The following is a 15,369-nucleotide window of genomic DNA, read 5'->3' as shown; positions in this document are numbered from 1 at the left end:
TGAAAATCAATTCAGACAAATGGAAATTCGCATAGTCGGCAGGTTTGCTGCGGCGGGGGTATTTAAATAAAACACAGGTTTTTAAGTACTTAAAAACAGATCAAATTTTATTATCAATAAAATAATTTGACACAATTAATTTTAATATGCTACTGAGATACTAAAAAATAATATTTTTGTTTCTAATTACTGTAGAAGAATAGGCATATTTTTGTCTGCCGTGCTTTTTAGGATTTGCCAGGAGAAAATATTAGTATATTAGCTAGTACAGCATATTTTTTTTCTCTAGCCTAGGAACCAGGGGGGGGGGAATGCCCCCCCTGCCCCCCCCCCCCAAATGACGCCCCTGATAGCTAAGTATGAAATTAACAATATTGCCAAATTTTATTAAAATATATCCATAAACTAGCAAACTACAACAGTTTATTCTTCATAAAAATGGGCAATTTAAATTTTAAATTGTTTAAATTATCTCTGTTACCGTTAGGCTTACAACAACCCTTCAATGTACAAAATTATTGATTTTTTTAGCTCAACAATACAGTTTGGAAGGAAATTGTAAAATTTTTGATTTAGGGTAAAAAAAATAAGAAAAAACAATTTTATACCCCATTAAAGCCTTAAACCCCCATTCCCATAGTCCATTCATTCTGATTTGCGAGCTGGTTTGAATTAACGTTGGTTTAAACATTTGTACCAAATTTCATTAAAATATCATAATTTTTGCTCAAGTTATCGCACTAACGGGAACATAGACCTATATAAACATAAATATATATTTATGTATCTATATCCAGTCAGTCTGAGGCAGTGCTAGAGGAACGTTGTGTTTTCCTTGTTATTAACTACTACTAGTTTTGAGGTTATATCAAGATGGATTGTGGTCAGTGCACTGATAGTATTTTGGACGTTAAGGATTTAATTACTTGTTCAGTACTTAACTGTGGATCTAATTATCATTATTCAAGTGCGGGGATAAGCCAATCAATATTTAGAAAAATGACACTTATTCATAAACAGGAAATGGAAATGTCTAAAATGCAAGTCAGGGAAAAAATGTGATTTAAAAAAAGATGTTTCAGAAGATAATGAAGAAAATATTACAGATGTATTTAAAACATTTATGAGAGATGTGTCCAAGCAGCTGAAAATTCTTCCAACACTAAAGGAGGATTTAGATAAGATTTAAAATGGTAAAAACCATTTCACAAGATCTAGTCATCATATTTATAGGCAACATTGTAGGTTAAGTAAAGCCCTCAAGTCTTTCAATGTTCTTAGTATTAATTTGTTTAACAAACTGCCTCATAGCGCAAAAGAAGTTAGTAATAGTAAATTTGAGAGAGTTTTGTCAGATTGGTTAGTGGAAAACCCCATGTATAGTGTTAACGAGTTCTTGAAAATGACTTTCAACGATTCAATGTTACCATTCTGTGTTAAGGTCTAGGCCTATACATCTGTTTATTTTTAAGTAGGCCAAGATTTAAAAAAATGTGACTTTGCCCATTGCATGTACATGTTTAACGGCAATAAACGATAAAAAAAAAATAAAAAAATAAGAAGACAGCAAGGAAGTTATTAAAAGTCAGCACTTCATAAGGGAACAGTGAGGATATTATCTTTGACTATTAATACAACAATAATAGTATGGAATATCTTCTGTATCCAATAGTCAATGATATTATCCACAAGCTGGAACTTCTACCGAAGCTGGAAGAAAAGTTGGAGAAAGTACAGTTGGTAATTCAGCAAAAGGATGAAGAGATTCACGATTTGAGTATGCGTCTAAGCCAATTACCTAGTAGCACAAATATATATTAAATACATATGAATAAATATATTTAAAATCTATTTTATATATCTCAAGTGTGTATTAATGTCAATTTTATATAATATTTAAATTATATTAAATATATAAAAAATATGTTTTTGAATCTATTAAATATTTAAAAAATATGTTCCAATAATATATTTTAGTGAATAATATTTAAATAAATAATTTATTTTTGTAAAAAAATACAACCGACTTCAAACGCTCTAAATAGAATGAAATAATTTCAATAAAGTAAACTTTTTTATTAGTCAAGCTCATGTATTTCAAGTCGGCGCGGCTCTATAATGATTTTTGATACAACATTTAAAGAGGATGTCTACATTGCATGTGGCTATCTATAACTAAAGGTGTTAATCTGCGTGTCTTTTTCATAGGTCGTTATTTTATTACTGTAACCAAAGATCGGCAGATACCATCATAACTTTTTTGAAATAGGATAATAAATTAAAATCTTATAGTGGTATTAACGAGTATCTTTAAAAAGATTATAATGATTTTAATGTTTCTAGCTTGGAAAAGTAACGTTTTAATATTTAACTAGATTCTTTTCCCTATCATATATCAAAAATAAATCAGTTTCCTATTCATATAGAACATTTATGTGTGTTATTTTCATAGTGCATTCATTCTGATGTAAACATAAAATACAAGAAAATACTTCATTTGATATATAAACAAAATAGTTCAGTATGTTTTTTATATATTTATGTTACCCAGCTACAATTTATTGATTTTCAAAATACACTCTCAATCTTTTATTGTATTCATATTTGCAGTTAGAGCCACGCCGACTTGAAATACGTGAGCTTGACCAATAAAAAACTTACTTTACTGAAATTATTTCATTCTTTTTAGAGCGTTTGAAGTCGGTTGTATTTTTTTACAAAAATAAATTATTTCATGATTTTTAGTGACTGTATAATTTTTTATATACTGATTACTTGAGGTTTTTCGATAAGCAAAACTGTTTGAACCAATCAAAAGTGTCACAGAACAATCATTATCTTAAAACTGCTTGAGTCGCCTGTTCAGGTTACCGGTATATAATCAATGGGTATAAAAATTAACATTTTTAGATTTCCCCTAAACAACAAAGAGTTGTCCATTACGTTAGGCCAGGCCTAATGAAAAACTAATTGTCTTTCCTAGAGACATTGAAATGCCAGACATTATCATTTCCTGAAATCGGTGTACTTCTACATTAAAAAAAAAAATACAGTAATGTCTCAAGCCTTTTGGAACAATATAAAAGTTATTCCTCAGCCACCAGCACTAAAAAATCTCTCAAAAGTAGAAAATTGGTTGTTATCACGTATAGTACCTTTGTAAAATATGTAGGAATATATGTATATGAAAGACTGGTTCAGCTAAAAGTGGTGTAAGGGGTAGGTGGTTTTGTTTGCTCAAGATGTAGTGTAACTCAAAATTGCAAATCAGTTTCCTCTAGGACTTTCCGAAGCAGGCATAATAGTATTGATATGATATAGAACATGGTTGGAGAATATTAATAAACATTCCACATCTGCAAATGCATGTTTAGTAATTAAAATATTTAACACTTTTAAGACGATTGACGATTATGCACTCTCACACTTCTTCGGTCCTATAAGGAATAATTGCATTTAATTTATATTTGGACCTCTTTTACGAATGCTTTGGTTTTCACAATACACCTTTATTTGTCAATATCATACAGCTATTCAGTATGTTTTTGTAAGTCAGAATATTCAATACTCAAAACAGAATTATACACAAATTAGGTCAAACGTTGAAATACCTTTTTTATAGTAACCAAAACGAAATACATTTTTTCAATGTAATTTATTTAGGCACCATGGTAAGAAATAGTTTATTAATCAATATGAAGCAACTGTTTCACGAAGAACTGTCTGTAGCTTCATTTAAATGGTTTCAACTAACAGCTGTAGGAATATTATTATTATTTATTGACTTATCTGCACAAATATAAACAAATTAAATGTTGAATATTTTAGGTTTTCAGCATTTTTCACCGAAACAAATATTACACTTAAACATAATGCTATATATATGGTACAAAATAGAAACTCTCCTGGTTATTTTGGTGGTGGAACCACGCTGATCGGTAAAAGAATCGCAGAGAAATTGGTGAACATACATAGAAAAAAAACATCGCCACAGACAAATTGAGAACCTCCTCCTTTTGTTGGTAGTGGGGAAGTCGGTTAAAAATGTATTTAATATCACTTCCAAACATCCCATGGGGCCTAAACGTAAAAACACAAAATAATAAAGATTTAGTGTGAAAAGCACAAGAGCCGCACGGGTTCTCTAGTTATAATATACTAGCTGTTGTACCCATGCTTTGCAACGGGATGAGGACGCGAAATAGATACCTTTTTGATCTTGTTACATCTGTTGTATCACAGCCACCTCTAATACAAGGCCGCGGCAAGCGAAAAGTGGCAACGTTGCATCCGTGTCTCGGTGCGCGGTTGTCTTACCATTACAGTGAATGGAGGAGTCGCGTACCGACGTACATAATCGCGTTTCTACTACCCTTAATCATTAGTAATGATATTGAACTTGATACTACTGCATTCCAGATAGATGTGATGTGCCTGGATGCAAGAATAATTACAAAAGCTCAATTAAAAATTAATAATACATACAGTGTTCTAAGATTCTAAGTGATCCGCCGCGTAAGCAACAATGGCTTCTCGCTATTCTTCGGTCAAATTAGACATCTTAAAACAATTCTCGTTTTTGTATGAAACATTTTCACGAATATGAACTTAGATTTGTAAAAAAATGTAAGAATAAGACAATGATTTGTGTAAATAAAGACGCGAGTAGCGATTTTTAGGTATGAGAATGCCGTACTATTTCCTTATTTATTTGTCTATCTTATTGATAAAAGCTGTTGTTAAGTGATTCAAATAACTTAAATAACTAGCACTTCGAAGAAATAAACAGGTGTTTCTGTTAAGTAGGCCTACTAGTAAAAAATATGTACTACACCGTCTAACAATAAAAGCATCATAGTCTCCAACTCCAGTATAAATGTTGATGTGATAAACCAATTCTATAAATATTGTGGAAAGCCATATGGAGGCCTAGCTTCTGAAATCGTTTACAAAATTAAAAACATTTTGCTTAGTAATTATTTAAAGAAAATTAATTATTTAGGTAGTATGCCTACAAAAAGAAAACTTCAAATTTTGTTGTTGCTAACTAATGGTTTCCTCAGGTGGACTAAAACATAATATTCCTATTGAAAATTGAAAATTAATTTATTCGAACAAATTGTTAGATGTTAGTCTCTACAAATCCCAAAGTCTCTACAAATATTGAAGTGGCAATAAGTTAGTCCTACTGTGTTACCATTCTTGGTATAGTAGCTATATTTTGTAAAATTTAAACCCAGTCTGTCTAGTAGTTTTTACTATGTTGAATAACACACACATATATACAGATACCATAAGATTGTTATATAATAGTATAGATTATCAAATTAACAAAGGAAATATGTAACGTTCGTCTATTGCCACATTTATCGTACTTACAATACGATAAATGCAACCAAAAACATTATGTTTGTATTTTTAGTTTTAGACATATTGTGGTATGTTGCAATTTTTCTATAAATACAAAACCTAGATTCTAATTTGTCTATTCTACCATACCCTAAAACCCACTAAAATATGTAATTTAAATACTTTCATTCACTGATACAGAGCAGCAATACTCTCATTGATGTTTATAGCCTAGCACGAGTGCTGGACTCAGGCGGCGGGTGAGTGCGGCGTTGCCAGTTCGAACGTCGCGGCCTTGTATTAGAGGTGGCTGTGGTTGTATAAAATATATACACATCTGCCAACCCTTTTAGAAAACAAAATTCATCCGAATCACTTAGTTTGATAGACATTTATGGCTTTTAAATCAGTAAACCGCAATTGTGTCATAGGGAAGTGAGCTAATTTATGTATATAGAGTGTTGGAAATATTCTTTTCTTGTTGTTTGGAATTGTTGAATTTTTTTAATATATAGCAGGACTCTACTGTTTGATGCTGCATTTACTGATCTTATATCCTTATTATGGACAGGAGCTGTTACTCTGGTGAAGAATATCGCCCATCCCATATCTTTAGCTCGTCGAGTAATGGTGGAAACCCCACATGCCTTCCTGGGGGGTGAAGCAGTCAATGAGTTTGCTGCTAGGATGGGTGTGCCGACCGTACCTGATGACTATCTGTTCACCTCTGCAGCCCAGGCCGCTCTGGATCACTTCAAGCAGGCTAAGTCTATTCCATCTAAAATGGAAATTGGGTTAGTACACTAGAATCATTAAAGGTATATGTCTGCTTCGGCATAAATACCATATGAGCAAATGTAGTGTAATTTCTTTAGATTACCAATCAATTCAATCCAGAACAAATCTTCTTTGAATTAATAGAGGATGTTTTAAAAACCACTGGGGATTACCTTGAGGATGGATTTTGTTTACAGTTAACTCTTTATTATCTGCTGGCAGTTTCTCCTTGTGACCGCAAAAATGTGTATTTATTAAAATGTAATTCGATAAGGAACTAGTCATAACTTGGAAACTGGGCTTGTCAATTCATAATTATTAATTACTTGATCCCACTGTCTCTAGTGCTCTTAAATTAAAAATATAATAAATCTATTCAGACTAAAATGTGTAAAGAAAAGAAGTACAAGTCTTAACAAATATACATTTAATAAATAGTTATTTGTGTAACTAGTGCGAGTAGCAGTGCAAGATTTAAGGTACGCGCGGCCCTAGGCCAAATTAATTGAGTGGCCCCCAACCCTGTGGTGGAATTCCCTCTAATAGCGGTGAAATCATAAGAATCTCCCACAGTCATCATCATCGTCACCCCTAAGTAGTCATTTTCGAAACAGAACGTTAAAATGTTTCATTCATTGAATGTCGTCAAATCTTCTTAAATATATTGAACACAAACACAACACGAACACGGTAGACATTTAACATAGTTGGCCGGCCGGCGCACGTCACTGAACTGGTCGACAATGACTGTTTACCCCACTCCATTCCGTTTTTCAGCTGTGCCCCCAGGACTCATGTTGCCAACATAATTGTTACCAAAGTAATCTAAAACTGTATTGAATAATTTATTTGAGCCATAATTAAGTTTTTCATTAAGCATTTTGTATGGGTCGGATTTAGTGGCTTTGTATATCCCAAATTCTTTGAGTGTGTCAAGGATGAAGCCTTTCTTACAAACATTTAGAATTTCTGCATTCTCATTAAAGCTATTAACAGTATGGTTTGAATTTAATAAATGTTCAGCAAACTTGGATTTTTGTTCTGTATGTTTTGGTTTAGGCAAATGTTCGGAAAAACGTTTCTTAAATGATCTGCCGGTCTGACCTATGTAATAGTTTGGACAGTCTGAATATTTAATTTTATATGTACCAGTAGCTAATTCATTCGGTTTATTGTTATTCGGCAGTCTTTTATTTAGTTTCGCCCCAAGTTTGTTAGACGTTCTATAGGCCAGGGTTAAGCCGTGAGGGTTCAATTCTTTCTTTAGTGTATAGTACCTGGGGAATGAGCTTTGCTCGGGGAAAATCATTAGTTTACTATGAAAGCAGTCTTAGTATTGCAGATACATAAATCCATTCCCAAACTCCACACTGCTTCCCATCACATTTTAGGATTCCAGATACCTTAAGGTATCTTAATCTAAGGTTGTTAAGGGTGTTAAGGTTGTTTAATCTAATCGTCATAAACAGTTCCCACACTACGGACAGCTCGCCTTGACTACTTCCTTTACCAATTGCTACGCCTCAGACCTGTTTCCCTCCCTTCCCATAGCATTTTAGGAATGCTAATACCTTAATTTAATTTTTCTAATCGTCATAAACAGTTCCCACACTCCGGACAGCTCGCCTTGACTACTTCCATCACCACTTCCTACGTCGCGGACCTGTTTCCCTCCCTTCCTATAGCATTTTAGGATTGGAAATACCTTAATATAATCGTCATAAACAGTTCCCACACTCCGGACTACTCGCCTTGACTACTTCCTGCACCACTTCCTACGTTGCGGACCTGTTTTCCTCCCTTCCCATAGCATTTTAGGATTGCAGATACCTTAATCTTATTGTCATAAACAGTTCCCACACTCCGGACTACTCGCCTTGACTACTTCCTGCACCACTTCCTACGTTGCGGACCTGTTTTCCTCCCTTCCCATAGCATTTTAGGATTGCAGATACCCTAATCTTATTGTCATAAATAGTTCCCTCACTCTGGACCGCTCGCCTTTACTACTTCCTTCCTTGCTAAGTCACGGACAAGTTTCCCTCCCTTCCCATAGCATTTTATGATTGTAAATACCTTAATCTTATCTTCATAAACAGATCCCACACTCCGGGCAACTCTCCTTTACTACTTCCTTCACCACTTCCTACGTCGCGGATCTGTTTCCTTTCCTTCCCTTCCCATAGCATTTTAGGATTGCCAATACCCTTATCTAATCGTCATAAACAGTTCCCACACTCCGGACAGCTCGCCTTGACTACTTCCTTCACCACTTCCTACGTCACGGACCTGTTTCCCTCCCTTCCCATAGCATTTTAGGAATGCTAATACCTTAATCTAATTTTTCTAATCGTCATAAACAGTTCCCACACTCCGGACAGCTCGCCTTGACTACTTCCATCACCACTTCCTACGTCGCGGACCTGTTTCCCTCCCTTCCTATAGCATTTTAGGATTGGAAATACCTTAATATAATCGTCATAAACAGTTCCCACACTCCGGACTACTCGCCTTGACTACTTCCTGCACCACTTCCTACGTTGCGGACCTGTTTTCCTCCCTTCCCATAGCATTTTAGGATTGCAGATACCCTAATCTTATTGTCATAAATAGTTCCCTCACTCTGGACCGCTCGCCTTTACTACTTCCTTCCTTGCTAAGTCACGGACAAGTTTCCCTCCCTTCCCATAGCATTTTATGATTGTAAATACCTTAATCTTATCGTCATAAACAGATCCCACACTCCGGGCAACTCTCCTTTACTACTTCCTTCACCACTTCCTACGTCGCGGATCTGTTTCCTTTCCTTCCCTTCCCATAGCATTTTAGGATTGCCAATACCCTTATCTAATCGTCATAAACAGTTCCCACACTCCGGACAGCTCGCCTTGACTACTTCCTTCACCACTTCCTACGTCACGGACCTGTTTCCCTCCCTTCCCATAGCATTTTAGGAATGCTAATACCTTAATCTAATTTTTCTAATCGTCATAAACAGTTCCCACACTCCGGACAGCTCGCCTTGACTACTTCCATCACCACTTCCTACGTCGCGGACCTGTTTTCCTCCCTTCCCATAGCATTTTAGGATTGGAAATACCTTAATCTAATCGTCATAAACAGTTCCCACACTCCGGACAGCTCGCCTTGACTACTTCCATCACCACTTCCTACGTCGCGGACCTGTTTCCCTCCCTTCCTATAGCATTTTAGGATTGGAAATACCTTAATATAATCGTCATAAACAGTTCCCACACTCCGGACAGCTCGCTTTGACTACTTCCTTCACCACTTCCTAAGTCGCGGACCTGTTTTCCTCCCTTCCCATAGCATTTTAGGATTGGAAATACCTTAATCTAATCGTCATAAACAGTTCCCACACTCCGGACAGCTCGCCTTGACTACTTCCTTCACCACTTCCTAAGTCGCGGACCTGTTTTCCTGCCTTCCCATAGTATTTTAGGATTGGAAATACCTTAATCTAATCGTCATAAACAGTTCCCACACTCCGGACAGCTCGCCTTTACTACTTCCTTCACCACTTCCTACGTCGCGGACCTGTTTCCTTCCCTTCCCATAGCACAATTATTTAAAAAAGCATTTATTATAAATCTGCAGGATGACACTGACTCTGATGGCTTAAGCGAAAATGGTGGTGAATATCTACTTTCCAGTTATGAGAGTGAATGATGTAATGGAACGTCTCCAGTACTTTTTTAACGTCCACATTACAACTAACATTTGTTAAATTTACACCATTGTGTTCATTTTGTGTTTTAATATATGTTTTAAAAATCAAATTAAATTTATATGTTTTTACGAGATTTGTTTTCTATTTGGTGTGTACTAAGGCATATTGGCCTTTTATTATTAAGGATTTGAAATATTTATACAATTATGAAAAATGCAAAAACTTTAATATAGCTGTTACATACAATTGGTTTAATTTGTGTGTATTTCCAAACATAACTCGTTCATTCAAATAGTATTATCAATTTGTTATGTTAGTTTATCCTCAGTAAAAGAAAATTGAATGCTCCTACTTGTCATTTACCTGACGAGTTTAATGTTGTAAACTGATTATTCAGGCATAAACAGGATAACCCAATGGTTTTCAACCTGATCTGACCTTAGGGCTCCGCTAGAGACATTGACAAAGTTCCTATTACCAACGGTATTAAAATAACAACAAAATAAAGAAGTGAAGAATCGCTTTAGAATTTTGAAACCAGTTCACTACGATATTAACTAATTTACTAATGTATAGTTACATTACCAGAACTGAAATTGTATTTAAAACAATCCATCAAAAGCAAAAATGTTAGTCCAGGATTATGTATATTACATTATAACAAAACTTTTAGTGAAATTAAAATTGATACTAATTAAATAACTTACGTCATCAATCCATAAATTTCTGTGGAGTCAGTGTAGCCGCAAACCTGAGCCCGTCCAGCTGTGCGCACGGTGTTATATCATAGTATTTCGTTACCTAAATGTTTCGTACGTGTCGTGTATGTGTGATAAATGTAAAATGTGTTTGGACTATTTATTTAAATCGACGCTGTTGCTACAAAGCAACATAGAAACAGATTCAACCTAGTGACAGTGGAGCTGAGGATGACCTAATGGTTGAAACGCGTACTCCACAGAAATTTATGGATTGATGACGTAAGTTATTTAATTATTTGATAACTCAATCCGTTGTGCTACAATATCGACATTATAAAATTGACGTAGATTATTTATTGTTAAAATAAATCTTATTGTTTTATTATGTGTGTAGTTCAATCATAATAAACAAATGCTTCCTAAAAAACCTGTCTGCAATATAAAACAGATGATTGTTACGGGGGATTTCAGTGTAGAAAAGGGTAAATGAGTGGGAGATTTACCATGATAGGGAAATCATATGTTGAATTCCAACCGCACAATTATTTTAGACAGACTATAACAAAGGGTTTTATGGGGTAAAATTGGGGTTTTCTCATTTTTTCCCCTCAAAACACAAAATTTCCCAAATTCTCTCCAGACCTTTTTAAAAAGCTTAAAAAACTAATAATTTAGTATATCAAAGTTTTTTTGTACAGTTTTTTATTGGTTACGGAGAAAATTCAAAAAAAATTTCATTTAAAATTCCCACATTATTCTTATGGAGAATATTGTAAAATGTTGTAGTTTGCCTATTTATAGATATCTTACTAATATTATATTCATATATTTTGATCTAACTTGGCAAATTTGTTTATCCTTTACTAAGCTATATTTGACTAAAAACACACTTTATTAGTTTCCTTGTAGCAGCAAACCTAGGAACTCGTTTAACCTATAATATTAATTTAATAGATAAACTAGTGTACCTGTTGCTCGAATTCAAGCAATTGCGAAGTGTCACCGGGGTTAAATAAATTCAGGCAAATGGAAATTCGCTTAGTCGGCAGGTTTGCTGCAGCGGGGCATTTGTTTGGATATAAACTAAAGAAATTTAAGCAGTTAGATTTTTTTATTACACTGTTCCTTTTTCATTCATGTCCTAAGGTGAAACAAACTGAAGTTTGGGTGCTCTAGCATATTTACCATTCAAGAAATCCTCATTTCTGTAATTTTACGCTTAAATTTTGACAGCGTTATATTCAATATTTAATAAGTTTTTTAAAAAAATTATATTTCCCCACCCTCTCAAGCTTTTCTTAATATAATGTTTCTCTTTATACCCCATAAACTTCAGAATACTTTCAAATAAGAAAATCACAGCCTCATCTCTTATTACTCCACTTGGGGTAGGACTGGTAGGAGAAATCTATGGGGTAATTAGAGAAAATTTTTTTTTACCAATTTTAAAAGTCATAGATCTTCCAAATTATTTGTTCACATCACCACATGGACCACTTATTGCTTGATGTTTTCATTCTTTTACTCCTATTAGATTTAGACATACAAATTAGGGTTCTCTTATTACCCCTTTTTTCTCTTATTATCCCCCGCTTCTGGCTTCCCCTACTACTGTAGCTTCGGAAACATTTAAGGATTAAAAACCGACATCAAAATTAATCGACAATGATAATAATAGCCATTTACATTACAAGTGTAGTAGGAGCGTTTTTACATCACGCAGGTGAATGTTGTGCAACAAGCGGAAGCGAGTTGCATAATTCACCTAAGTGATGTAAACACGCTCTTGCGTAGCATGTAACGTACAAGATTTTACCTGACCCATATACCCATTATACAGGGGGTCACGTACAATATTTTTCATTATCCATTTCACTCATCTTCTAACAGTAACGTTCTTTTAAAAATAAAAGCTAGGTTAGGAAAATACTTTTAAAAAATATTGAAAAAATATTGAATATGACTCCTTGAGTCATGACAAACCTGTCTAAGTGTGCGCACACGGTTCGTAGGCCTACTATTTTTTGTATATATGTTTGTAAAAATTAAATTTATTTGACGACCTCTGACGATTGAAAAGTTTTCTTGAAGACCTGATGATGATGCTATTATTGCTTCGAAACGCGTAGTCTCGACAGACAGCCTTTGGATTACTCTGGCAGATCCAGGTAACATTATACCTTTTATAATCTAAATACGTTAAAGCATAACAATAACATTCAAGCACACAGCTGATTTCTAGCCTTGAACGCCGTTGGCTCCATAGAGGTATGTTTTATTAAGTTGAGGACTCAATGTTATATAAATTATATAAATGTTATATAAATTCATTACTTCACCTAGTGAGTTTTTGAAACATTACTTCACTTGTGAAGTAAAGAAGTTGTTTACATCACGCTTGGGATAGGAAAGTTTAACATGGCGGGTTGGGTAAACATTATTTTATATTTATCTTTCTCCTCCAGCCTTTAAATCAACTGATTTGTTAGTAAATGTATTTGTCAAACATTTGTACTTCTACAGAGAGATAGGGGTGGGCACAGTGGGCAGTGTTGCCATAGATGCAGCCGGACACATGGCCTCAGCCACTTCTACTGGAGGTATCACAGGCAAGTACAACGGTCGCATTGGTGACACGCCATTGCTGGGGTGTGGAGGGTATGCAGACGATGAGCGAGGGACAGTGTCCACCACTGGCCATGGGGAGACTATCATGAGGTACAACCTAGCGCAGCGCATACTGGCTGATATCGCTTCTGGTGAGTCAGCTAAAGAATTCGTAAATTAGTTAAAACTAATACTGAAATTATTGTTTGTAGACCTGTCTGGCCACATATGGACCTGTACACAGCTTTCTTATCAACTCATTACTTCTATGGCGAAAAATTGTGTCAGCAAAGATCAAATATAGGTTTTGTTACTTTTCAAATTCAAACTGCTTTATTTGTAAATTGACAATAATTTAAAAAAATACCCTTTCTGAATAGTATTTAGTTTTTTAGCCAATTTCCCAAATAGGGAATAAGCTATTACCGTAGTACTCATGGTAAGACCTGGACCCGGGACCCATTTACTTTTTCGTTTTGAGGTCCCTAGAGGCCAAAAACACCATCCGTTCAAATTCATATGGATATATAGATATATATTTATATATATGTGTCCGTTAGCACGATAACTCGAGTAAAAATGATCCGATTTTGAATAAATTTTGTATAAACGTGTAAACCTACATTTATTCTAACGAGTTCGCGAACCAGCATGATCGGACTATGGGAGTGGGGGTTTATGGGGGGTTTTATGGGATAAAAATAAAAATAGGTTTTTCCCCATTTATGACCATAAAAGCACAAAATTTAGCGATTTCTTTCCAAACCATTTTGTAGAGCTTAAAAAAAACAAATAATTTAGTACAGTGAAGCGTTTTTGTGCGCCTAATGGTTAGGGAGAAAATTCCAAAACATAGTAAATTTAAAATTCCCATGTTATTTTTATGGAGAATAAGTCAACTGTTGTAGTTTTCTTGTTTATGGACATTTTTTTATCGAATTTGGAAAATACATTACAGTAGACTCCCTCTTATCCGGACTCCTCGGGACCAAGGCCAGTCTGGATAACGGTTTTTCCGGTTAAGTTGACGTCACCAAAAACTCATTAAAATGGACCGTTTACAGTGATATTCGACTTAAATTTAGGAGAGCATTGAATTTAGACTTGTGATCACTGGTCTCAAATCTTTCCCACAAGAACAGTTGTTAAAGTACCAACGACTTCCTGTCGATCTAGTCCGGTTAAACCAATGTGCTGATAAAAATTGTCCGGTTAAAGAGATGTCATTTCCGTCGAGTGTAGTCCGGTTAAACCGATGTCTGGTTAAAAGGTATCCGGATAAGAGGGAGTCTACTGTAATTTCTTACTAAACTATTAAGATTTTACAACAAAAGCACTTTTACCCTCCCTGTTGCAGCAAACCTAAGTACTCGTTAACACGTTAGCTGCCACGCCGACCCGATCAGGTCGGCAGCGGGATTTTGCATGACTTAAGTAAATTGATCCGTGACTTTTATCAGTGGTTGTTGGGGACTTTTTAAATAGTTATAATCTGAGAAAACAATGCTAATATGTTATAGAATGTTAATTTTAGTCACAAATTTTTTTATTTTACTTATACATCGACTACCAATAGGCTATATTTTGCCGACCGATCGGGTCGGCACATTTTTTTCTAACTTTAACATCATTGTTAGTGCTGAAATATGAATAAAACTTGAATCTAACTGTAATAAACTTGTTAGGAATGTAATAAAGATTAAACCGTATATTGACAAGATAGTTTTTAATTTCGCAACACGTTGTATACTTATGCTAAAACTACATATTTGAAATGAAAGAAATTACGTAATTTTTGTTGAAATGACAGTTAACATTTACATTTCAAATAACATTTCAAGTCACCTACATGGGAGAAAACAAAGCACTAAATGTGAAAAATACAATCGTACAGAATAACTACCAGAGTTCACAAGGGTCTTGCCTATTTATGTAAGTTCTTGAAACAATCTTTTCAAAGAAATGGTTTCCCAGGACACGATTCACAAAATGTAGTGATCTTCCTGAGGTTCTTTGTTATTTTTCGGTCTCCAGTTCGTGAAGCTCTTGCATAGTAGCTCTTGAAGCGGTTGCATAGCGCACTTTACAATTCTTCCGGGCTCTCCTTTTGTTCTTACCCTCGCCTACAAATATCACCGTTTCAGACAAGTGGTGATGTCCAACATGTTTCATTGGCTCGATTTGTCCATTTTGCAACCCTAGTAGTGCGTACACAATCTTTTCACTGAAGGTCGTAATGGAGTA

General features: G+C 34.8%; 1 protein-coding gene across 1 annotated transcript in view; it reads left to right on the top strand.

Annotated features, from left to right (window-relative positions):
- The window catches only part of LOC129003262 (isoaspartyl peptidase/L-asparaginase-like), a 91,648-nt gene extending 78,342 nt beyond the window's left edge, over positions 1-13,306 (top strand). The window contains exons 4-5 of the mRNA XM_054431556.1: positions 5,921-6,143; positions 13,042-13,306. Coding sequence (XP_054287531.1) covers positions 5,921-6,143; positions 13,042-13,306 — 488 coding nt within the window. The remainder of the gene's footprint in view (positions 1-5,920; positions 6,144-13,041) is intronic.
- Positions 13,307-15,369: the final 2,063 nt, after the last annotated feature.

This window comes from Macrosteles quadrilineatus, unplaced genomic scaffold, assembly GCF_028750875.1.
Source record: "Macrosteles quadrilineatus isolate MER2022 unplaced genomic scaffold, UCM_ALF_1.0 Scaffold_9__3_contigs__length_116548681, whole genome shotgun sequence".
In the NCBI taxonomy this organism is placed as follows: Eukaryota; Metazoa; Arthropoda; class Insecta; order Hemiptera; family Cicadellidae; genus Macrosteles; species Macrosteles quadrilineatus.
Note: the sequence above shows the minus strand (reverse complement) of the source record. Positions and strands in the feature narration are given on the sequence as shown.